Genomic DNA, 27,211 nt, shown 5'->3' on the forward strand with positions numbered 1-27,211 from the left:
TTATTATTATTATTATTATTATTATTATTATTATTATTATTATTCTGGGAGGAAATATAGAAAGCAATCGGCCGTATGAGCCATACCTTCCACTTGACTTCTTTTCCACGAGGTTTCTTTAGAAGCCATCGTTTTCGGCGTTGTCTAGTTTAGCGTTCGAATAGAATCTGGAACATTCAGTTCGGTCAATACCTGCTAATGTTCCCATTTAATTTCAAAGGATGATGAATTTGAACAATATGGGAATAAAGCGTTAGATAGAAGTAGAAGAAATACTCAGGGTAATTTCCGAAGTAATCAAAATTATACGTACGAAATACGAGAGTTACTGGAGGTGGAAACATATGTATTAGAAGATATTGTCAAAGGTTCACAAGTAACATGTGTTATATTTATGAATATAATGGTATGGAGCTGTGTTAAATTACTTTTGAGTATGCTTTGTTAATGCATTTGTTGTCGCATTATGCTCTATTGCTATTTAATGTCCCCCGACCACGTTATATGTCCCCTCTGTCATAAAAAGGAGCCTTCTCTCATTTAGCCAATGTTGTATAAACGCGGTTTCTTATTTGTATTTATTTGCTTTGTGTGCTGCTTTGATCTCTTTTGTTTTGCATTATGTATATCTGTGTTAATTTGTTTGGTGTTGTGCTATACTGTGCTAATTTGCTTAGTAGTGGGGTATATTACTTACTCTGCTATGATCGTATGAGCGAAGTAGGCGATTAAAATACTTTTATGGTTTCTTAATTAGACGTTCATAGAATAAACACCATTCATAGAACAAGAGAAGGTATGATAATCTATCCATATTTAATATGAAAGTTGTTACAAGCATTACTCGACATTGCATGCAGAGAAAATGTTCTTCCTATAAATGAAGTGCCACTCTGGACTTGCGATTCCCAGACTCTTCGTGCCTCTCATTTTTCTTTAACGTGCAAAACTCCAAGAAAGAAAGGCAAATTCGTGGTAGCGAATCATGCTTAAATTTTTGGTACACGGTATTTACATAGTCATTAAAAATATGGTAGTGTTAAAGTGCAATAAATAATGAATATCCTGTGCAGTTCTCAAAATAACGAACTCCTAAAATTAATTAGGAAATGAAAATCAAGTTAACACTGTAATGTTATACATACAGTAATATAAACTGCTATACCGGGCGAATCAAACTTACTGATGAAAAGAATCCCCCTGGTACAGGAGCCCACTAGAATCTTGCCCTACCAGTATGACTGCTGCCCAGTCAGGCGGTCTTCAGACAATGGAGTGTTTCGTGGTCTGCGTCATGAAGTTTTCAGCCAATTTCTTGGCTATCCTGACTGGGTCTGCTGCTTCCCTATCAGAGAGCTCCTCAGATGGTCTCCTGAGACTAAGTGAACTACGTTCCAGCCCTTGGTCGAGAATATAATTCGCTGGAGTGACTGAGAATTGAACCAGGGTGTTAGGATAAGAAGTAGGCACGCTACCCCTATACCATGGCGCTGACTCTTAAACCTACCACCGCGAATATTTCCCTGTAGATGTGAAATTAAAGTGTTGTTTTCACATGATGGAAGTACGGAGAGGGCTCAAAATGTAGCCCATAGGTAACTTCAATGATCACGAAGTGGTCTTTTTGGAAGAATTTCGTTTCTTTCTAAGTTGGACAAGGCCTACTGAAAACAAGATAGAGGACGCAACGAAAAAAAACGTATCCCTAACACAACACACATATAGGCTGGACTTTCGAGTTGCAGTCCTGATGCATCCCTAGTCAGACCAAAGATATTAAAATTCTGATAATGTTTTACCTGATCAAGAGCATCCGAATACTGGACTTCACTACGACGAGAACAATGATGCGTGCTGTTCATTGCAGTAATAAGTAGTATCGGTCAGTTTAGATGGGCCTGAGCTGTGTTCCGGAAAATATTGTCACGTGAAAGTTTTTTTCATATTTTACACTGACTGATAGTGACAATGCAACACCAAGGAGGAGTGGTTCGAAAGGGATGAAAGTTGGGAAAAAAACAGAGACGGCACGGATGAATAATTGATGTTTATTTCAAACCGATATGCAGGTTACACAATGCGCACGGCATCGACTCAGTAGGATGTAGGACCACCGCGAGCGGCGATGCACGCAGAAACACGTCGAGGTACAGAGTCAATAAGAGTGCGGATGGTGTCCTGAGGGATGGTTCTCCATTCTCTGTCAACCATTTGCCACAGTTGGTCGTCCGTACGAGGCTGGGGCAGAGTTTGCAAACGGCGTCCAATGAGATCCCACACGTGTTCGATTGGTGAGAGATCCGGAGAGTACGCTGGCCACGGAAGCATCTGTACACCTCGTAGAGCCTGTTGGGAGATGCGAGCAGTGTGTGGGCGGGCATTATCCTGCTGAAACAGAGCATTGGGCAGCCCCTGAAGGTACGGGAGTGCCACCGGCCGCAGCACATGCTGCACGTAGCGGTGGTCATTTAACGTGCCTTGAATACGCACTAGAGGTGACGTGGAATCATACGCAATAGCGCCCCAAACCATGATGCCGCGTTGTCTAGCGGTAGGGCGCACCACACTTACTGCCGGATTTGACCTTTCTCCACGCCGACGCCACACTCGTCTGCGGTGACTATCACTGACAGAACAGAAGCGTGACTCATCGGAGAACACGACGTTCCGCCATTCCCTCATCCAAGTCGCTCTAGCCCGGCACCATACCAGGCGTGCACGTCTATGCTGTGGAGTCAATGGTAGTCTTCTGAGCGGACGCCGGGAGTGCAGGCCTCCTTCAACCAATCGACGGGAAATTGTTCTGGTCGATATTGGAACAGCCAGCGTGCGGGGCTGCCACCGCTTGGCGGCGGATGCGCCGATCCTCGCGTGCTGACGTCACTCGGGCTGCGCCTGGACCCCTCGCACGTGCCACATGTCCCTACGCCAACCATCTTCGCCACAGGCGCTGCACCGTGGACACATCCCTATGGGTATCGGCTGCGATTTGACGAAGCGACCAACCTGCCCTTCTCAGCCCGATCACCATACCCCTCGTAAAGTCGTCTGTCTGCTGGAAATGCCTCCGTTGACGGCGGCCTGGCATTCTTAGCTATACACGTGTCCTGTGGCACACGACAACACGTTCTACAATGACTGTCGGCTGAGAAATCACGGTACGAAGTGGGCCATTCGCCAACGCCGTGTCCCATTTATCGTTCGCTACGTGCGCAGCACAGCGGCGCATTTCACATCATGAGCATACCTCAGTGACGTCAGTCTACCCTGCAATTGGCATAAAGTTCTGACCACTCCTTCTTGGTGTTGCATTTGCTCTGTCAGTCAGTGTATAAACATGTTTAAGGTATTCATTCTAGTTCCTTTTTGAATCAAAGATGAATCTGTCAGGGATATTCCAACAAGAAAAGAGAAGGCACGGCAGCAACGAATTAACGGGACAGTCGAGTGCTAAAGAATGTGGTCCACGAAAGTTGCTACGTATCGAGTGCAGCAATTACCTGTAACGCCACAGAACAACGGGCAACTTATTTGCAGTGATGCATATCGCTATACTATGGGGCAGTCCGAGGGGCACGTTTGAGTTTGTGAATGTCTGGAGAACGATGTCTACCAGACTGTGAATTGCTGACAGCGAAATTTGGAGGAAGTGATTTTAAAGTGTAGGGGATTTTTTGATGGAATGTACTTAGTATTCTCGTAATATTTCACGGAAATCTAAATGTGAAATGATACAAGGACATTTTGACCAGTTGCATACTCTCACGATAAAAGATCATTTCAGTTATGACTACTGTCCGTGTTATCATTATAATTCTCCTTACTATAAATCAAAGCATATGTAGGAATGGTTTGCAGTCACTAACGGTGTGGAAGCGGATGTCAGCACAGAGCCATGTCCTGTATCCCATAGATTATTTTGGGGATGAACTAGAACACCGACTTCATTCTAAATCCGAATGATTCACATCAAAAACGGTTTTGGCTACGAATTTCAGAAATCTTGGGATGAAATTCGTCCAGAAATGTTCAGAAATATGTTAGAAAATCTCCCAAGCAGATTTGTGACAAAGGCAAGTATGGACTAACCCTGTATTAATCCAGAACTGGACAGTGCGTCAGAGGGCAGCTTCATTACATTTTCAAGTAGTTGTTACGGATACGCCCAGTCGTACTTTCTCTTACAACAATAATCACCACCACTACTCTTAAGGGTACAATTGACTAGATAGTATATGGCCACAAGCAAATATTCCTTCTCGAGTTAAACATTCCCAAGGGAAGGTCTTTCTGAATGTCCCAGCTCGTCCTTGAGGGTGGGTAGGGGAGCATACAACAATATATTCTGTTATGGAGGCTCCAAATGATTTCCTAAGGCATATTCTACCATCATTCCAGCAAGTGCGTAGGTAGAAAATCCTCATCGGCGCTCGTACTGTAGTTCATATGAAATTAAATAATGTCTGAAGCTATCCAAGAATGTCTTGTAAGCCAAGGAATTATCTTCCTATAGCCCGGAGGATAATATTCCTTTTCTTAAAATGAGCATGGAAATACCCTAAAGAAATGACATAAAATTGAGTTTCAAGGACTTTGTAACTGGACTCTGTTGTAGTTTAGAAACGAAAGATAACTGAAGCTACATCTTTCACCCTAAATCATAACACGCGCTGTTCGATAACTACGACGACTATGAATAAATGCGGACTGTTATCTCAGTGGCACACAATTCGATTTCATATTAACAATGATATATGTTATTTTAGGGGACCAAGGGTCGTAATCATCGGCCCCAACCCCATTTTACCAACCAACTATACTAATCCTTAATTGTTACGACAGAAGACAATTGCTTCTATTTCTGCCTCTAATTGCAGTGAGCATTAATCCACTGAAGACGTGTCAAACCGTGATGATGTTGATGTTGCCTCAAAGAAGAACAGCACGAATGACGCCACGTCCATAAACTAGACTCATTCAGATAGCCGTTCATAGCAGAGCGTAGGATTTGACTGGATAGCACCACTATCTCCTCCTGCATGCTGTTAGACATTGCCACCATCATTGCTTGCAGTACATGTGACAAGATTAGTAGCTAATCCGTCAAATCGAAAGACCTGCACTTGGCGAGCCGAACATGTCCTCGGACACTCCCGACACTAAAAGACATACGCCATTTCATTTCAGTACCTCATCGACATGACGCAGGACTTGTATGTACGAACTTTTGTACAAGGTATGTTGAAGTCAATGATACATGACAATTATTTTGTCATTAGTTATTTTCACTTTGCTAATAGATGCGATCTGGTAATGACGTGTATAACGATGTTTAATTTTTACAGCAAATTACATTATTTAAATTTTCGTAGATAATGTAATTATATCACACAATCGATCTGTTTAGAAAAATTTTCTAAAAGCTAGTCTTGTGAACCAACGATTTCATGTTATCACAGACGCATATGCTATGTAAATACAGTCAAAAAATACAGGCACAATTGAAGACAAAGAGAGGGTTACCGAAAACTCATACTGGTGATATATCTACCATAATTCTCTCTTAGGATTTTGAGACTCAACCTCTACACTTCACGATGAGGCTGGGCGGCATCTGCCATGTGGAGGTAACTGAGTATTATTGTGGTGGAGGATAGTGTTATGTGTGGTGTGTGAATTGCAGGGATGTTGGGGACAGCACAAACACCCAGCCCCCGGGCCACTGGAATTAACCAACGAAGGTTAAAATCCCCGACCCGACCGGGAATCGAACCCGGAACTCTCTGAACTGGAGGCCAGTACGCTGACCATTCAGCCAACGAATCGGACATTTGAACTGCTGTATCGTTACGAGGTTAAGGTTAAATGAGACCTGATGTTGGTACATGTCGTGCCATAAACGTTCAGCCGGTCTGCGACTAGAGGAATCTGCTGCCAGGACACAAATAAACATCATGTTCATATTACAAACCACACATATATTCTGGGAGTTGTGTGTCTTGAACGATGTCACAGCGGTTACTAGCTACTGCTGTAATTGAAGAGTGTATCTCACCTCCAATGAAGTCTATTTATGGGAAAAGTGTTATGTTGAAATATATTCGACTTAAATAACCAGAACCAACGTATTATAACGGATTTCTCTTCAAATCATTAGACGGGTTACACAAGATCTTCATCCTTCCAGAGTGGGTCCTGAGATAATAACGTTCTTCGTAGACAACGCATAAGCATTCTCTAACCTACGAAACTGAGAAGAAAAAGGAATTCATTAGTGCAAGTTACCTCCTTCCGGTGTTCCAAGGTACACCTCCTACATCGGTGTGCATTTTTGAGGTACATGCAGCTATGGGCAGCGACAATAATATGGGTTCTGAGACTACGGAGTCCAATATACGAGAGTTTTCAAAGACCTGGGTGTTTTACCTATGTCTCCCCGCAAATGTATTACAGCCTTGTATACCTTGAACTCGTACTACGCCAGAAGCCCTGTATTCTCATCTGCCATCGACAAATTTGGCCGTCTGTTGCGATTTTGCATCCTTCAATAGTTCTTGAAACTAGATAACGGGAACTCTATCCAAGTCGCGCGCATCAGAAACGATGTGGCCATATCTCCTCATACCATTTCGACCATTATCAAAGTCAATGGTACATTTAGCACAGCAGAATGGAATATGTGATGCCTGTTTAAATCTATATACTAGATATTTCTGAACAAAATACGTGTGTATTTTGCTAGATAATTGATGCCATTCCCACCAGGTAAGCCGTTCATAATATTCACGGTTACCCATCACCGGGAATTCTACTGATGTATACAAAATAAACGGACATGAAACACACTTTATAAACTATTTCCATTATAAGCAGCATTCACCTTTCTGGTGTTAGAAATGAAACTGATATTCTCAACTACCCGTATAAATTTACGCCATAGGTATATTTTATTTTAGATTGCTCTATTTAAGTATTGAGACTATAGAAAATGTGGAAATGGGGAGGGAGAAAACGTCCTGGTAGAGATGTGGGAGATTCCTAAACGGTTCTTTAGTGAACAAATTAAACAGACACATTAAGGAATGGAAGTTCAAATAGTTGGACAAATATATTAAAAACTCTATAATATGAATGTTCGTTATTTATGACAATGGCTTTCTTGTAGCGAAATAATTAGGTGACTTCATTCCACATATGTTAGAGCCACACAACATTAAAATTTACACCAGCGTATTTAAACAGAATAATTTCACACATATTCTAAGTATATAATGCAAGGAATTCACTAAGGCTATTTATAAATATGGTACAGATATCTTACACACTATATCTAGGTTATAATATACTAAACCTTCTCACATTAGTCTAGAAAAAAGCATCAGTATTAATTTCATATATCATACAACTAGAGATAAAAATTCAGCATTAGCACAAACAAAAGTGTTAAAAGTAGGGACAGTTCTAACACTATGGTGTTAGTAAATATCTATGACTGGTCAATGATGACGTTGCTCACAAATAATACTGAGTGTTAAAAATTTCCCACACGGGAAATATTTTCCATAATATGAAACTATCACTTTTACTAAATTCTTGTGAAATATATTCCACAATAAGACAAAATTTACCCGGAATATTTTGATATTTATGCACACAGTTTAGAACTTATACGTGAAGTAACCACTACTTTAGCGTCAAAAATGAAAGCTATAAGTTTAAAAGCACTTTCTCCGTAAGCACTTTCGTCATTTTCCGCGTAATAAAAAATATGTGAAGTATATCTCCTGACGTGCTTCAGACAACTTAACAATAATAACAGAAGATATACACAACATTATTAATGGAAACGTCGTTTTTTTTCTAGACTTGGCAACTAGTAAATTTTAAAAAATAATGCTGTTCCATATACATAACAAGAGCTAACCATAGAACCAAAACCAGCATTCTGTTTCTCAGTTAGATCGCGACCGCATTAATAACAAACACAAGTTAATTGCAAATGAATTAAATGAACTAAAGGTCCTTCCCTAGTCTCAACAATAACGGCATGGAAAACAACACTCAGATATTATTTGTTTTCAACGCTACATACGGCGTTTGGTATACGGCTTGTATAACGAAAGAAGCAAATTTGATCCCAGACACAAGTAAACAAAATGAATGATAATCTGCTAACCAATAATTTAATCTTGCAATCAATGCTAGAGAGCCGAAATAATTCTTCCATCCCTTACGTATCTTTCTTTGAAAATTTTGGAAAGAGAGCCCTTCATTAGAATCTTCAGGTTTAAGAGAAGGTACGATAAAACGTAGAAACTTTGAAAAGAATTTTTGAAACCGAATTGAAAATGATCTTGAAGATATGTTTTAGCAATTAAGATAAAATGTGCAGAGGGGAGACCAGGAATTCGGTGTCACTTACATCTTTCAAACATCAGTATAATACCTTTCGTATTAAAAGCAGGGTAATTTGTCATCTCATACAGGCGTATAATATTTTAATGGACTTTCACGCCTTGCAGAGGTGTACAGTAATTGTCGCATATAGGTTGGTGGATTGATTTTTATTTCCCTTAGCTTCAGATTACGTTTTCACCCAGATAAATATCCAATTTCACTGTTTTGTGTCCAATATCTATCACGGTAAGTTATAACATCCACGATAAGAATATTAATCGAGGAGTAGTATTCATGTGAATAATTTTCTGATACGGACAGGGATAAATTTAACAGAGGGCTAAGACACTTAATACAGCGATAGTTCTTTTTCTCAGGAATATTTCTTCATTCGTCATCTTGAAAAAGAAAAAAAGATTTTTAGACATAATCAAAAATACCTTCAGGTAAATTTCCTTCCGCAGTAACCATCGAAGATCGTTTCAGATGTAGCACTGAAGCCATAAGGATTCTATGAATGAATATGGTGCGATGATAATTCCCAAATTAGAAGATTCTGAATGTATCACGTCAAGAATCAGCAACCAGTCCTTTCTAAACAAGAATTTCAGAATTTCAAACCGTTTGTGACGATCAGCCAAGTGCCTTGTCGTCCCATTTCTTTTGGAAAGGAGATTGATGTCGAAAGGATATGAAATTCAAAACGTAAGATCCAGCATTTTCAGTTTATCTTGAAATAATTTCCATTTCTTTTTATTAATCTTCACAACTTACTGACAAGTTTTGGAAACGGGAATTAGCGTTCAAAACCTAATTTTTTGCAATGGTTGAAAGCATTGGCACGAGGCTTTCTTTTAATTATTCTACACAGCTTACTGACAAGTTTTGGAAACGGGAATTAGGGTTCAAAATATAATTACTTGCAGTGGTTGAACTCGTCCTAAGCCTTCATGAAAAATTATTTGTCACATTGGCTTCTCGCGTGACATCAAAGTGAACTGTACGCCTACCATGGGAAGAATCACTGAAGGAATTTTCGTTTACATTTAATGAGAAAACGAAGAAGAATGTCTTGATATTAACCACGAACATCACTATTGTTATTCTGCAGAAAGGAAAATACTTCTCCGTCTCTCACAGCCTCTGCTTATCAAACTTAGCTCAATTGTTCATCAGCACGTAGCATTTCATTTCATGGAGACAGACAATTTAGAACAAGTACAATTTTCCTGAAATAACTTTAAACTTGACAGAAAATACTCTCCGAGAGAGAGAGAGAGAGAGAGAGAGAGAGAGAGAGAGAGAGACCATGCAGATCATGGGTCAAACATTATCATTCAAATTTGATTCTGAAACCCGAAAAAATGATTTACTTAAAATAACCATACAAAAGTAGTAATAGAACTGTCAGCAGAGAAAACATACGAGCCCGCCGCAGTTGGTAGATACTGTGACGGAAATTTACCATCGGCTACTTCCAAAGAAAGAAGAAAGGACTGCGTTATTACTCTAACAACCTGGTCTCCCCTGTATAAATTGAAAGTTTGCTAATACTGTTAAGACAAATCTGGTACGAAGCTTGTAGGTTTCCAGACGAAAAGATCACGCCTTCCTATTAAGAGTTCGACCAACGTTTCATTAAACAATTTGAAATTATTAAATGCAGGATATCAGAAATACGGTGCGTTCATTGATATACCACTAGTTAAATTCCAGCATTAAATGTGTCATTTTAAGCTGCAGATGAAGAATATTCAATCGTAGAATAAGAAAACCAATCGAGAACTTACCTCTTTCTAGACAATGCCGACGACCAAATCACCTAACCCGCCACCAACCCATTACAGAGTCTTTAGATCAATTAATGAGAGTCATAATTTTGAAAAGTGATTTCAATATTTAATTTTAGATAAATGAAATCTTTTCTATTTTATGTGCAATACATACATTATAATGAAAATAGAATTTACTAGAATAATGAGACTAATACTTTGACTCATTGTTCATTTACAGGACTAAAGGAATAAAAAAACTGTCTACGGTACCTTTTTACCGTCTAGCTCGTGAGTGGCTTGAGCTAAAACCTTATCTACGCTAGCCGGGTCAGCGAAGGTGATAAACCCGAAGCCCCTATAAGATAACATAAATATCAAACATTACTAACAAGAAAAAACTACTACCATAGCAAACACGCTAAGAAGACAGTAGGTGTCATACTAAAACAAGGTAGTGGTGTGACTAGGTGAGAAACAAGACAAGCACAATTAGATGAAGCCTTAGCTGGACATTGGTGGGATAAATTCAATACGACTAAAACGTGCAGTTAAGGAACACAACATTGCGCACAGGGAAACTACAGGCACGTAGGGGTGTTCACAGGATGGAACATTAACATTAAGTTTCGGGAAAGGAAAGACGTACAAACATATTACAAGGCCAGGCTCCTTTACTCTTAATAACATACAGTATATAACAATTTATTTTAAAACAATAAAATGTAAACTGAAACTAATTAATTAACTGAAGGAAGACAGGGGACATGAAACACAGCAATTCAAGGAAGATACAAAATACGTATGATAACAGTTATGATAGTAATCTAGATTTAAATTTCCTAAAATGGGTAACATTTCCGAAAACTTTTCAGGCTGCAAGCACAGGGCTAAAGTGGGACAGATCGTATTAGCAAGTATGTGATGAATATGAAATAATCATGAAACTTTTGTAAGAGAAACATGATGTACGATGTATACCGCACCTACCAGTTAGATTGTACTCCCCACTAGCACAGTACCTCGTGAGAGGCGATAGACAGGACGGAGTGTTACATACATTTCAAGCAAACTGAAGTGATGGGAAAAATAATCTCAGCAAATAACAACAATACAGGTATTGTTCACGTTCTGGTGCACTAAAATTCATGGTTTGCGCTCAGAAAAATTAGCAGTTGCAGCACGTAAATTGAAATGTTAATTTCTGATATAATGACAAATGTTTAGTTGTCGAGTGGTTGTGGTGGGGCCAGGGGAAATGGAATATCAGGTTGAAATACTGCCCCACTTACCCGGCCAGGGCACGAATATACTGTGCAAGATACATACAGACACACAGACACGCGCACACGCACACACTCGGGCACGAATAGAGAGAGAAAGCTATGTACAAGGAATTGGGAGGGGGCACCTACCTTGGTATGAACATATCCACTGCACCCTCGAGCAGCATGTCACCCGTCGAGTCGCGACGGCTGAAAGAGAACCATTCTTCAAACGCTTCCCTTTGTTATAAGACGTGTTTCGGTTTATTTGGGGGAAAGGAACTGACACTACTGCTACAACTAATACTAACACTAAAACTACAGTGTAAAGACAAGTACACAAACTACCAGGACCTTCTACCACACTACATAAACATGTACATGAACAGTATATATCACACACATTGCATATGACTCAGATAATGCAGAAGCTTACTCTATTCAGAAATTAAATCACCAACAACTTCCATAACCAGGAACAATAGAATGCACAGAAGTTTAAAAAGAGAACAATAAAATATGTATGAAACTGCTCCTTCATGTAACCCCTATCCTTCCGTGGTGTCAAAACTGAGGTTCCCTGTATTGGATTAATATTACACTCGAGAACCACATTCTTCGAGCTGAACCTCATTAGTCACAAGATGACTTGCCTAAAAGTGCCTCAATGCATGAACAAGCTAAACGGAAAGATTTTCTTTCAAATATATTCTACCTGTTAATGAGACATAGGAAACGTTTGCATACCTGAACATAACCATTTCAGGCCTAATAATATACTCAGAGATAAATCATCTGCAGCTGTATATTTATTCAGGCGGAGATAACATTTGTGCTCCACGTATACTTTTAGAAAATAATGTATGATTTTTGATTGGAGTTCCCTACTATATTTAAGTACTGAAGAGCTCTTTGAACATAAAGCCACGACTTTTGTCTTGGTTTCACAGTATTGCTTATGATATGGCACAAAATAGTTCTGTTAAAATGTTCATGTCTGAACTTCTAAGATGTGACATTCGTTTGATTATAAGCCACGTGAGACGAGAACGAGACAAACTGTTCTCGGTGATTCTAAAAGAATTTCACATTTTGCCGTCAGAGGAAACTATGGTGCTCATTATCCACCAAACTGGCAATCAAATTCCTCACCTCCTTCTTCACACGGCATATCATGTTAAAATTATCTTTATTCGATCACTTGCACAGTTCACAGCACTGTGCTTACTACTTTATTTTACTGCAATATATATAGAAATTATTTTTACCACTTCCTATGTCTCTCGAGCTAGACATGATTCATAAAACAAGTGATACTTGTCACTTACATTTCTTGTTAGGCCTAACAGAATATTGTTCTGGTTTTCCACACACTGGATTTCGACCGTAGAATATTTATTATTCATCCTATCAAGATGCAATTTATCCATCTTGGTGAAAATATTCCATTTACAATAGATAAGTATGTCCATCAACAGGGGTCGTCAACCATCTGCAGTAAGGGCAAATACTGACCCACTAAACCTATGTCAGTGAGGATTAATATTATAATTCATGCAACAGAGGACTATCACCCTGAATGAAGCTGTTTTGCAAGTCATTGTTTCCCATAATACAGGCGGTAAACGCATCTACCCTAAACAAGCAAAATCTCTTGGGTGTGATGTAAATTAGGGACCAGAGTACCTTCTACATTACTGAAGTCAATTTGATTATCATTCCATGAAAGCTCGCTTCACTGCGTTCTATTCGAATACTAAATTCACGTAAAGGAAAGAATACTGTATACTCTCATTAAATAAGGCTGCACTATTGGTTTTCATAAGTTTATGTTGTAAAATAATTATATTGAGGTTTAAAATTTTAATAACTTGCTTAATAGAAAATATAAGGTGCTATAATGTCCCTCAGCAGAACAACCACCAATTAAAATTGAATTGCCTTAGTTGCTCATAAATATTTAACAAACACTCTGTCAGCAACAGAATTCCATTTCTACCACATCAACACTGACCATACCGTTGTAGAACGTTCCAGCAAGCATTGAGAACTCATTCTGTACACACGAACATGCACAAAAGACTACATTTTAACAACAAAATATGAAGCTTTCTAATGCTCGCGAATATAGTACTCTTTACCGAGAATGTATATGAGCACTCAGCACCAGCTTGTGGTGTCAACTGAAACGAATAATCCCTACAACACAACCTGTAACCCCTCAATCTGACACAGTGAAGAAGTTCGAATGGAACGCAGCAAGTATCATACCATGTCCAAACCAAAAATAACACAAATATGGTCAACAAAACACAGACAACAGAGACCTACGAATTAGTTATCAGTTCATCAAGATGTTAGTGCACTCCACACACGCATGTGCCTCTCATTGTAAACATGATGGCCTCTTATTTACTAAGTAATCATTCACTAATAAACAATTCAGTAATACATTATATTTAGAGGTTAAAAGTAAATCATTATAATATCAGAACACAACAGATCCGCAAATGTGCCGAATATATATCCACTGAACTCAAAAATGTTTAGAAACTTTGAAATGTAAAATATATATCACAAGTGAAAAATGACAAAAGGATATCATAATTTTCATTATAAATCATTCACTGCAAATGAAAGTATATCCATAAATTTTGAACCAAAGTAGTAAGAACAGGGGAATAGTAAGTTGTGTTTGTAACAGATATGTATTTATACATAGAAACAAGTTAACCATACATTTGGACATGGTAGGTATACATAAATACACTTTATAAATATTGAAAAAGTATTTGATGATGGGACCTTGTAGGAAAGGATAGTTATGTGATGCCAACATATTTACAAATCAGTTGTTATCATAAGGAATAATCTAAAATAACTACCCAATGAGTTATCATTGAAGTAAAATAGAATTTGAAGAATTTTGAACTCTAGAAAATCAAGGAATTACACAGAAACGAAAATTAACGGAAATTTTTACATGATTCCTAACGTGGAAATCAATTAAAACGCTGAAGAGCATATGGACTGGTAAGATACATTTCATGTGTCTGTGTCTCGTAATATCCGAGAAAAATATGAAATTTCCAAATAATTCGTAAAGAAATTCGATCACACTCTCGGCAATTCCATATATTAAAATTCCACTCTCCCTTCAGTGCCCTTAAATGCAACCATAATTCCCTTTAGTAGCAGAGAACTCTGGCAAACTCCTGACTGGTCTGCACATGTAAGCAATACCTACTTCCAGAAAGATGCACGCGACGCTACATAGACTCAAACGTCGTAAGGATATTTTGACACACGGCGTCAGGATAAAACTTATTGAGACTATGATACTACCAACTTTTGACTGCTGCGACGCGTTCTTCGTTGACTCAACTAGCGAACAAATTATAAAACTTCAACTAGCATTGAACTGTAATCTTCAGTTTGTTTTTAATTTGAGTTGTGATTCTCACGCAACTCCTAATTATAAAGCTCTTTCTTGGATGAAACCCGAAGGGCTGTGAAAGTTTCATATGCTGACACGGTATATCGAACTCTGGATGAAAACCTCCTCCTTTCGTATGTTTTTGGAATTTCATTTTCTGTCCTCATTCCGTAATCTTAATACTCTTCCCTCGCTATTCCTATCAACCGCTCTTTTAAGTACAATAAATCCTCCGTTCTGACTGAGTTGCGGCTTTGGAATAACACTTCTAGCTGATGTCGGGAACTGTAAGACATATGCAATATTTAGAGTGCTTGCAGTGCTTTCCTTCCGAACACCGCCGACAATTCCGCGTGATTGGCTGTGTGACTGGGCTATAATGGTGATTTAACAATTCAAATATGCAGTTATTTCCTGGAACTAATAATATCACTTATTGTTATCATAGATTATTATTATTACAAATAATAGCGTGTATCTATATAATATTTAGCTTTTAATTCGTGTACATATAACTTAAGAAGTCACTGTGGACAACCTTACTTGTTTCATGTATTATGTACAGGCCGAGAATGTATTCATTATGAAGTATTGTTTCTTGTAACTCTTTCATATTTATCTTTGTTCGATACTTACTAACTTCACTTTTTTTATGTATTTTTCTAACTTATCTTGTTTACGTATTTAATTAAATGGTACTATTTCTTTGTTATATTTTAATTATGTGGTTAAGTGTAAGAGAGGGCCACGAGCTATAATTTTGCCACTGCTTAAGACGTAAATAAATAAATAAATAAATAAATAAATAAATAAATAAATAAATAAATAAATAAATAAATAAATAAATAAATAAATAAATAAATAAATAAACTAACGAAAATTTACAAACATGGACACCCCCTCTTCAGATGAGTCTTTCACTCTACAGTTGAAGGATGTTCATAGTCTAGACACAGGTGATGATCAGTGTAGGAAACATATACGTTTCGCTCTAATCAAACTGATGAGCAACCTACTAAGTTAAACAACTTACTCAACATCTATCACAAAAGTGACTCTCACTTGTGTCCAGTCAGATATAATTTATTAGAACTTAGTAATGAGAAGTTTCTTTTCCTACGACGCAGGTGGTGTAATTAGCAAATATGCTTCTTGGTCGAAGAGAAAGTATCAGATTACTCGTACTTCGATACTAAGTACAGTACTCCAGATTGTGGTAATACATTTCATACAGATAAAGAATGCGCATGACATTTATTTTTTGACAACATCGAAAATTGAACATTCTTACCTATAAACATAAACATAAAGAAGAATATAAACACAATGCATTTCAATCGCGTAAGCTTAGTGAATAAATGCTATAACAAAGGGGCTCACACTGCGGTAACAAGCAGGTACGGAAGAGACGACAGTGAGTTTCAGGTCCCACAATTCTTAAACAAAAATTCCATCGATCATAAAAGTACGTTGTATAGTGTTAAATGAAGGATGCATTAAATAACACGTTACATAATGTAAGGGCAAAACTTAGTGGATTAATACGTCAAAAATTAAGACATTAATACGATATACCATTGATTGGTTCAAATGTCACACTTCACTAAATCGATGGTGAATAAGCTGCTTCAACATCTACACGTGAAAGTCTTCACACACTCAGACCCATCACCTGAGCACAGGATTATCGATACACAACAAGTACCGCGTAACTAATTCGTTCAGTGATTCCTGAAGTGTTTCTAATTAATTCGATATCATTGTTTTATGTTAAGTGCAAGCAAATTGAAAATACGATACAAGAGTGGCCCACTGAAATTCTGTATCCCAGACAACTCCCATTTTGACCACTCGGCTCCGACGTTGAGTCTGTATAACTCCCAGATGACTCCCATTCTTTACGAACACAAATTCCTTCTTATTTCTGCAGATTTTACACAACCTACTAGAAGTCGGTAGGTATTGTTAAAAATGTAGATGTTACGGTTCATGAGTCATACGAACTAGTTGTCAATTAAACGAAACAGGGTTCTTTTATACCGTTCGCCATGGAATTACTGAACAGGCATGTATTTTAGGCAGATATATTTTACGACGTTGAGGCACGTAATCCTGCCAGTACTCAACTTCCGTTATATTTTTCTCGTTTAAACGTGAACGGTCTTCCACTGACTGCGATAGTTTACTTCCGTTTCAATTTGTATTTCCTTTAAAACATCCACAACATGGAAATTGTTGGGATCGCAACAATGAACTACTTACTGAACTTGCCAAGAAACGCTTCACCGCTGTTTGTGGTGAGAGAAAGGGAAGAGGATTATCCAGCCCACATTTTGGGAGGGAAGAGGCAACTATCTTCTGCATCATTTTCAAAAATGTAGTCAAATAAATTGTTAGTGGTGTCACTAGTAGATTTCATATTCATATTCATTAAATACTCAGTGAAACAGTCCAGGACGTCTTCGGCTGTACATATTGGCTCGATAGCTGCAGTCGCTTTAGTGCGGCCAGTATCCAGTATTCGGGAGATAGTGGGTTCTAACCCCACTGTCGGCGGCCCTGAAGATGGTTTTCCGTGGTTTTCTATTTTCACACCAGGCAAATGCCACGGCTGTACCTTAATAAAAGCCACGGCCGCTTCTTTCTCATTCCTAGCCCTTCCCTGTTCCATCGTCGCTATTAGACCTATCTGTGTCGGTGCGACGTGAAGCAAAAAAAAAAAGGACAAAATAAATGTTTCATTGCTTTATCTATATCAGACTCTTAGTTTATGAACTCTGTAACTAAACACACTAACTGAATTCTCTTCTACCAACTGTCGTCTAAATCGAACTTACATAGCTTTTCTGTTTTGATTTAAAGTCAGCCCATCAGATGCCTTGGCTCTGATTGCACGAGAGCCGTCTGGGAAGTGGGAGTGAGAAATACGGGAGCCGTCTGCAATGAGAATATTAATGACCGGGAGCCGAGTAGGTAACTACATACTGAACATCAGCCTGTGATATTAAGCGAATATCCGCACATCAAGTTTTCAATTTCCACACCAGACGTCTATTCAAATGTGATGAGAGGGCCTGAATGACGGTTAATTACAATTATTCAATTGCCAATATACTGTGTCCTGAAACGCCAACTTGTGCGTTTCGCTTCAAAGCCATCGACTCCAGTTTCGTCCATGTGCAATGCTCGGCGCTGTACTTCCGTTTCTACCAGATTTCAAGAGCCACATTTGTGGCCAGTAAGAAATCAAAATTATACAACATCATTTCCAAAGAAACTGTAAAATAAAGTAAAGAAATTGCGAACTTCTTCTACCACGACAAACTATGGACACCCGTTATTTCCAGAAACATTAGAACATATTCGTTTTTAAGAAAGTCATCAACACCAAAGAAAGAATTGTGAAATAATGTGATTTCTTGCAAGACGTTTTGAAAGCAGGAAATAACGCTATGAAAATGCTGATCTCGAAGAACGACACTGTTACGGCAGCCGTTGGAATATGGAATTACGTAACTCCACAGTAGCCGGAGAGGCAAGGAAGGTTCTGTTGCGTTGGAGTCTCTCAAGTAAGGATTGCTATTTCTCCTAAACTTGCCACCAATTCTTAGTATTTCATTTTCTTTTTTACAGCGAATCTTGTCTTTCTTTCTTTCTTTCTTTCTTTCTTTCTTTCTTTCTTTCTTTCCTTCTTTCTTTCGTACATTCATTCATTCAATCGTTGTCTTCTACATCAGCATCTCTCTTGCTCATTTTTTTGCGTCGATTCCCTATGGGAGGGAAGTGGGTTAACAAGCCACTTCACGTCGGCAAATCCATCTCGTTCTCCCGGAGTAACTTACAGGGGTGTTCAGTCTTCGTGTGCTACTGCTCTCAAACATGCATCAATAGAACAAAGAATGGTAAACGCTGTATTATCATATCATATTTTGCTTTGCTGTTAAAATCAAAAGCGAAAATCATATTTAATATCAATAATATTCCAACCAGTTAAAGGTCATTTAGCCTCAAAAAATTGCGGTATAATGCAAATAGTATGGAAGTTGGAAATACAAATGTTGTATTATACAGTATGTATACTAGCGAGGGTGGAGGGGAAGTTGAGATCCGCTGCCTTCGCTTTTTGCAGATTATTTCAAAAATCACCATGTATTACAAGACAGGATGTCTTATTTTTACTAATAGGGTTTAATAAATTGAATACGATTTAACTGACTGTGACTTGCAAAGTTTGTATAACAAATTAATTTAGACTTATGTATTGTATTTCTCAACAAACATACAACCATTGAACTTTGAAAGCTCCGAAGAAATTCGCTACGCGGGACGCACCGTGTTGCAATAAGCTTGCTTTTGGTTGCTAGTTGCTTTACGTCGCACTGACACAGATAGGTCTTTTGGCGACGATGGGACAAGGAAGGGCTAGGAGTGGGAAGGAAGCGGCCGTGGCCTCAATTAAGGTACAGCCCCAGCATTTGCCTGGTGTGAAAATGGGAAACCACGGAAAACCATTTTCAGGGCTGCCGACAGTGGGGTTCGAACCTACTATCTCCCGAATACCGGATACTGGCCACACTTAAGCGACTGCAGCTATCGAGCTCGGTCAATAAGCTTGCATTCGGGAGATGATTGTTTCAAACATTACAGTCTGTGGCCATGAAGATGACTTTTCGTACTTCTTTAGTTCCATAACGAGGGGCGTGATACCCGTATGGCATACTCACGGGTTTCCCTCAAAGGCCACGTAAAATCGAATCCTGCCCAGTGCATGTGGGATTTTGAAATGAAGGGTCAAGGACTCTGTGGTTCCGCTCCTACGTAAAATTGGAGGGCCCGGGGCTATGGTACGACATCAGCTTGCTTTGCGTTCGTTCCTATAACATACAAATGACTAGAATGTACATTAATTAAGGATGCGGTCGCGTCGACAGAAACCTATCCGTATTAATGCGACGTTAAACCATTAGCATTTATTTTAAAATTTTCCGACTTGCTTTGCGTCGGAGTAATACAGATAAGTCTTCTGGCTACGAGTGAGAAAGAAGCGAGCGTGACCTTAATTAAGGTACAGCCCCAGTATTTGCCTAGCGTGACAATGGGGAACCATGTTAACATCATCCTCACGGTTGCCGATGGTGGGGTTTTGCAGGCTCACAATTATGCAGCATGCACCACGCAGCTAACTCGCTTGATGGAATAACTTGAAGTAACTCGGATTATTTCACAGGTTTGGAGACTAACTCTCTTTCGTGTAGCTATTTCTACCGAATGCTGTCCAGCCAGATGGTCTGCAGGTATTTGAGTGCCATGTGGTCAGTGTGACGAAAACTGTAACACAGTGTTCATAAGTTATAATCTATTTCACTGTATTATAATTATTAAAAGGGCATATTGAAATTTTCACATTGTTACCTTGTGGGAAGTTACAGGAAGACTACAATGGTACAGTCCCATGCTAGTCGAAAAAGTCTGAGAACTTCGGAGTTTATAGAAAATGATTTTAGTCTCCCACTGAAGTTTCCCATTGCTGAAAACATTTATCCCAAAAGGGCGAGGGAAGACTATGAAAATCAACTGGCATTCAAATTTTGTAAAGTACCCAGTCCCGTTAAATGACATGAAGCTTGCTTCAGGACATGAAAAGAAGCTTAAATAAGTGTCTTTGCCAATTGGCATCAGTGCCCGGGACTCATTAAGCAGAGAATTGTAAGCCTGATTGCCAATCGAACATGTGATTGTAAACGACGATGAACTGAAAACCAGAATTACGTTTCCTGCCAAAGCAATGTTCACACAATACCGCGTCACTTCGTGGTCTAGCGAGTTGTCAAATATCGGCATTCAAAATCCAAGCGTGGAACTCACAACAAAAATAGCTCTTAATGACGCAATCTTGGGGCTTTTATGTAGCCTAGTGCCGTACCACAAAGAGAGAATCAAGTTGTTAATAGCTCAGTAAGAGGAGATTATAAGTCAGAGTATTCATCTGAAGAGAAACTCCAAATGACTTTCACCAAGTGCACACAAGAGAAAAGCGATCAAAGTACCGCCTGCATTTTAGGAACTATTTACTGCAAAAATCAGAGTCTATGTGGCTCAATGAACGAATTCGTGTAAGACACACGAGGACAAGAGATGTATGTAACAACTACGTCACATACACGTGTTATAAGAGTGATGCCATTACGAACACCACTTTTCTTGCGGCGTAGCGAAGATCTCCCTTCACGCTAATCAGCCACTCACTAGTAATCCGATAGAAACTATTGAGTGCAGATATCTGATTGATGACCGAAGGAAGCAAGCGCGCACGCGCATACACACAACCTCCACTTTACAACTGTTTTACTCTACATAGAACAATAAAGAACCAGTTTTGAAATAACTCTAGTTCAGGCTTTAGTCAATTATCAAAGATCTTTCCCAAACACCTGCGGAACTATGCACGCAACATATACCCGATTTTTTTCATTACGATCACTATATTTCAGTGAGTCTACAAACCACTGTGAAATAACAATTCATATCCACAATCCTTTATTTCCGAGTAACACTGTAGTCTCGTTTAGTTCCAATAATTAACGTCATAGCCGGCTACTCCTCTCACACTCCATGACCGAATCAATTATTCTCCTTGGAAACCTCCTGCATTCACCTCACATGATCCCACCATCGAAGCTGGTTTATACGTACAGCTCCATCCATCGATTTCTTTCCTAACTTAGCCTTTATATTCTCATTCATCGTACCATCCTGTTTGTACCTGCAATCATTCTCGCCACTCTCATATCCGTTTCTTCCTACTTATGAATGAGATATCCTTAGCCCATGCTGCCTGCACTCCTATAAATAAAAGTCAGTCTGAAGACAGATGTTCGTTTATGACTAGTTCATTGCCTTTTCATACGACGAGGCTCAGAATTTGAAGCCTGTTATTATGACAAAAATATTTTATTACACCTCACACAATTTAAAAATATATTATTAGTAATATGCATAGCCTATAATGGCCGCGCTGAGCCCAATTGACGGGGCCGGTGGTGGCTGAAAGTGCTCAGGTACGCCAGCCTGCCGTCGGTAGATTTACCGGCACGAAAATGAACTATAGCTGGACGGAATTTGGCACTTCGGCGCCTCCGAAAACTTTAAAAGCAGTAGGAGGTGTGTAAATCCGGCATTATTATTATTATTATTATTATTATTATTATTATTATTATTATTATACACATAAGCATCAATTGAGATATATTTCTAAATATTAATCAAATTATTTAACAAAATGGAATTTTGATTACTTATTCTTAATTTACATAAACTAAATATTACTTTTGCAACAGTCATCCGTAATAATAATAATAATAATAATAATAATAATAATAATAATAATAATAATAATAGTTTTACGTCCCACTAAATACTCTTACGGTTTTCGGAGCTGTCTAGGTGCCGGAAATTTTTCCCGAAGGTGTTCTTTATGGTGCCGGTAGATTTACCGGTAAGACGCTGAAGTATGTGAGGGTCTTCAAATACCATCGCTCTAAACCAGATTCGAACCTGCCAGTTTTGATTTCAGAAGGACCTTGTTCTAGCATCTGAGCTACTCAGCCCTGCTACAGTCATCGGAATTCGTGAACCGCAGGCCTACTTTCTGTGGTTTCTTGTAAATGCAAGTTCAGACAACTTCAATTAAAAGGCGTCTATCTTCAGCTGGGATTGAGTACAAAGACCGTACGGTAGCATGTATTAAAAGTATTAGTAATATAATAATGCTATTGGTTTAACATACCACTAAAATAGTTACCTGATTTTCAGGATATTGAGTTGCCAGAATCTTATAGCGCAGGAGTTATTTAACGGGGAAGTAGATCTAAATAATAATAATAATAATAATAATAATAATAATAATAATAATAATAATAATAATAATAATAATAATAATAATACCGAGGAAGGAAGAGGTATTTACCGTCTACTCTGAGATGGTTTGATTTGCTTTCTTGCAGGACACTTGGAAAGAGGGAAATAACAAGATATTTACGATGTTCTTAGCTGTGATAGTCAAGTGCATTCATCTATAAAAAGTGCTACACTCTTTCCGAAATCTCAATGTCAATTCGGAAAAAAAGACACGTTCCTTTCACGAGAGCCAGTTCAGTTTCATCTTTCAGCATCTGCATGGCTAACGTTCATTTAATCTTAGATCTCAGGTATCATACATCCCAACAGCAAGTCGAGATATACTCATAAATGTCAGCAGTCTGCAATATCGGAAATGATATCCAGAAACACGAAGTAATCAGGTAAAGGAAGTTGCGCCTGAGGAGCGCAAAGCGAGCAAGCGATTTCCTGTCTCCCTCTAATCGTAATCACGGCCCGAAACAACATTATCTGCGGCGAAGGCCTGTTATTTCCTTTAGGTGAGCAAACCTATGAATGTTCACTCTGATCATTAGTTATTTCCGGGGAGTTTCAAGAAAATCAATAAAATAACGTCCGGATCAAACTGATGTATGTGGGGTTAAACGGTCACATGATCTACAGCGAGGGATGAACTGTAAAGTAAGCAAGTACAAATATTCTACAAAAATGGTACCCTGGTTGCGCTGTTCAGAGCGAATTATTTAAGTAGTTATGAATTTCTTCATTCTCTTTCATAGCATTTTAGCTTTTAATCACGTTCTTTAACTGGTTATTTTTATATTAACCGAATGACTTTATATGAAATTCCGATAAAGAGGCTGCATGGTGATCAAATCACCGTCAAAAATAGTAAATTAACTACAGCTGCACAGTTGCAGATGGTGGAAATCTGTAGCGAGTGCGAAAACTGTGTCCATCAAAAGACTGTAATTCCATTGCTGTTTTATTCTTCAGATACTATCATAAACCACTGAATTACACAGGATGTACGCTTACCTAATAAATATAAAGAAATAAATTAATAGATAATAATAATAATAATAATAATAATTATAATAATCGTATAAATTCCATTGTAACTGCTAACGTGTCGTTGTTCTTCTGTTACCAACATAGAGGTTCGATCCCAGCACGAGGTGGCAAAATTTGATATTGAAAACACGACAGCTTCGTATCGCTGCCTTCCGATAGATTGAAGAACACACACGAAACAGAATTCTATCAAGTAGGCGTCTCCTAAAATCTTAAGCAAATTAAGGGACGTTAAATCTTCTTCCTCCTCGCCCTTTGCTAGTTACTCGGCGTCGACACTACATGGGGAATTGGTCCAGATATGCGGCCAAATATCCTCCTAAACGCCAACTCTATTTAGATGGATGTACTTACAATTGCGTGCTTCTCGGATGGTTGGTAGTGAAGTGTATTTTGTGTAATATCTGGATGAAATCACCGACTTAATTGGGAATCGAACCCAGGGTCCTCTGAACTGCAGGTTCCTAGGTTTGCCATTCTGCCAAGAAGCCAGGCATTGAAGAATGTTCAATTATGATTATTAGACCTATTATTATTATTATTATTATTATTATTATTATTATTATTATTATTATTATTATTATTATTATATCTAACGGTCTTGAAGTGTCAAAATTATTTTTCACAGAATTTCTCCAACGTGTCAAAAACCAACGACACCGAGTAGTTGTATTGAAACACCCTCAAATATCATTGACCTCAGCCGGGATCGAACCCACTAGCTTACTGCGCCACTGATGTGAAGCATTTTACTAAGTTAAATCATTTCCTCACTTCAGGGGACGAGATGATAACGTCATTAGCATCTTGCGAAGGAGGACATAGTTTATAAACCGGCCCATGCACGTGGGATTTGTGAAACGACAATTCACGAAACTGTGGTTCGGATTCCACGTAAAACTGGAGGCCATTATATCAATATTTACGTGAAAAGACAAGGTAATTTCGACATTACTCTATTCTGCTAAAGCGATCGAAATAACGGAGTTTTAATGCAATCAATCCTCACATTTGTATTAGGCTAAATACTCAGATGGTAGGGTTCAAGTTGGCGGGCTCGATCCCGGTTCATCCGGTGGTATTTGAAAGATTCTCAAATACGCCAACCTCGTGTCAATAGATTTACTGACACATAAAATAAATTTGTTAAAGTGGAAGTAATGTGTTTTCAGTTTCCAGACAGTTAATCACATACAACATGTAATATATAAAAGAAAACAATTTGTTGAAATGTATTAAATTAACTTTAGTAAAATGTTTTCTTTCCAGATATATTCTAATATATTCCGTTATTAATAAAATTGTTTTCTCTTCCAGGTATTTGCTAGAGTTTTTAAATGTTGTATTATTCACCGCAGATAGGAAAGCGTAATAGTAATACATAAAAGAAAGCCTACGGGACAAAATTCCGGTAACTCGGCTTCTCCGAAAGTTGTAAAAAGTAATATGTGAGACATAAAACCAATATCATTTTTATTAGAATTTTGGGTGGGCTGGAGGTCAATAAAATGTACAAAAAATTTTAATTAGTCACACAAGCAATGAGGATGAGTATTGTGGACCTACACCTGGATTCACAATCAGTGTAAGTGGAAATCAGTGACCCGAGTTTTAACTTCTAAATAAAAAGGAAGATGTTTAATTACATATTCCTTGTATGAACACTTTGGAACATAAAATAAAACTTATGAATCTCTACTCCCTATGTGGTATAAATTCACTGTTTTGCTGATGGTTGCGTTCAGCACATTTTTGTACAGATCGCATGCATTAGAATTTTAAATAATCGAATTTAGGAATCTATATCCCCAAAGGGTCCCAAAGGGTCCCCAACGGTACACGGATACAGTGGATGGTCAAGGGAGGAAGCAGGTATAAGGGCCGAGTTTAGCACTTATAGAGACATGATGAGATTTGCTTTGAGTATCCAAACTTTGAAGCGCGCCTCATTTCATACGGCAAAGCAATTCCCGACAAGGTTAATAAAGATATGCTAACTTGGAACGTTATATCAAGGGTACGGTAAATGGACTCTGAGACCAAGGCAGATTACGGACATCAAGTGTTTTAATTTGATAAACTTTGTAAAAGTAACGAGGAGTCTTGTTCTCAATAACTTAAGTGATATTACAATAACTTAAGTGATATTAAATTATCAACATGAATTACCTGAAAGCAATACGATATAGTAATATATTGTAATAATAGAACAGTTAAAATTCACACTACACGATGACTGTTTTACATGTGAGTAAATATTTTGATTAATACGTATAACTGTTAACTGAAAGGAAGTATTCTAGAGCTGACGAGAAAACAACCGATCTACTATAAAATTTAAGCTTCTTCTCTTGCCACTTAAATTCTGATAAAATTAGCCGAAATTCCATGGTTTTCAAAACGTGCACATACAAATGTAAATTTCCCTGACAAGTAATAAAATATATTCTAAATAGTAGAGTAATCTGCTACTTTCTGCTCTATATCTGAGCTAGCAATGTGGTATGAAGTACTGCCCGCTGATCCAGAAAGCCAGGAATGACGGTGTGATGTTTGTTGTTTAAAGGGGCCTAACATCTAGATCATCGGCCCAGAAAAGCCAGGAATAACAGCCGAGAGAATTCGTCGCGCTGACTACGAGTCGCCCTGTAATCTGGAGGCCTTTGGGATGAGCAGGTAGACACGAGAATAACTCGATGGGGTTTAGTTTGTGAAGTACTGTCCAGTGAAAATATCACTATATACGTGGTTATGCATCCTTGAAAATCCGTTAGATTTACTGAAACAACAAGACTGAAGAACAGACTAAAGGAGGAAATAGATGGTTTCCGGTGGTATGCGGAAAATATATTGAGATCAATTATAAATCAGTACGCATGTATGGAAACCTATACTATTTTGCTTTCAATTTCGACAAACAAAATTATAATTTTATTAAATCCTTAGATTCGTCACCTGATCCTACGGAAGAAAAATTTCAGGCTTGTGTAAATGTACTAAATTGACATTACGTGGCTTCTCCGTAGGTAAAATGCAGAGTACTGAAGATTTGTAGGCATAGTTGGGATACATTTAGGTTGAAATCTTAGACCAATGACAAGTCATCGAGTCATCGTCAATCTTAACTTTGGAGAGGATATTGTTCACTTATTTCGAGAAAAATACTGAGGTAGTATCCTACTTTAAGTTGTCCGACAGTTGGACATAAATCTTCGACAGATTTACGCATACTCCTACCGATATCTAAATTGTTGCAGACTGACACGTAGGTGCCGCACATACAGGGCGTTTGGGAGATAAGTACAATTGTATTTTCAGCTGGTTATGAGTAAGGCCCTGAAACATATGACGTCAAAATAATGTCCTCTTCCAAGGATTCATGAAGCTAA

The 27,211-nt window shown here is 38.3% G+C and overlaps 1 protein-coding gene across 9 annotated transcripts in view; it reads right to left on the minus strand.

The window, feature by feature from the left end:
• Rbp6 (RNA-binding protein 6) overlaps positions 1-27,211 on the minus strand; it is a 1,759,572-nt gene that overhangs the window by 1,494,639 nt on the left and 237,722 nt on the right. For 8 of the 9 annotated variants that reach the window (XM_067141638.2, XM_068226323.1, XM_068226322.1 and 5 more), the window contains exons 2-3: positions 11,585-11,644; positions 10,443-10,527 (exon numbers count right to left, since the gene is read on the minus strand). In XM_067141638.2, coding sequence (XP_066997739.1) covers positions 10,443-10,527; positions 11,585-11,644 — 145 coding nt within the window. The remainder of the gene's footprint in view (positions 1-10,442; positions 10,528-11,584; positions 11,645-27,211) is intronic. The other variant, XM_068226317.1, reaches the window with a different exon arrangement.

This window comes from Anabrus simplex, chromosome 2, assembly GCF_040414725.1.
Source record: "Anabrus simplex isolate iqAnaSimp1 chromosome 2, ASM4041472v1, whole genome shotgun sequence".
NCBI classification, from domain to species: Eukaryota; Metazoa; Arthropoda; class Insecta; order Orthoptera; family Tettigoniidae; genus Anabrus; species Anabrus simplex.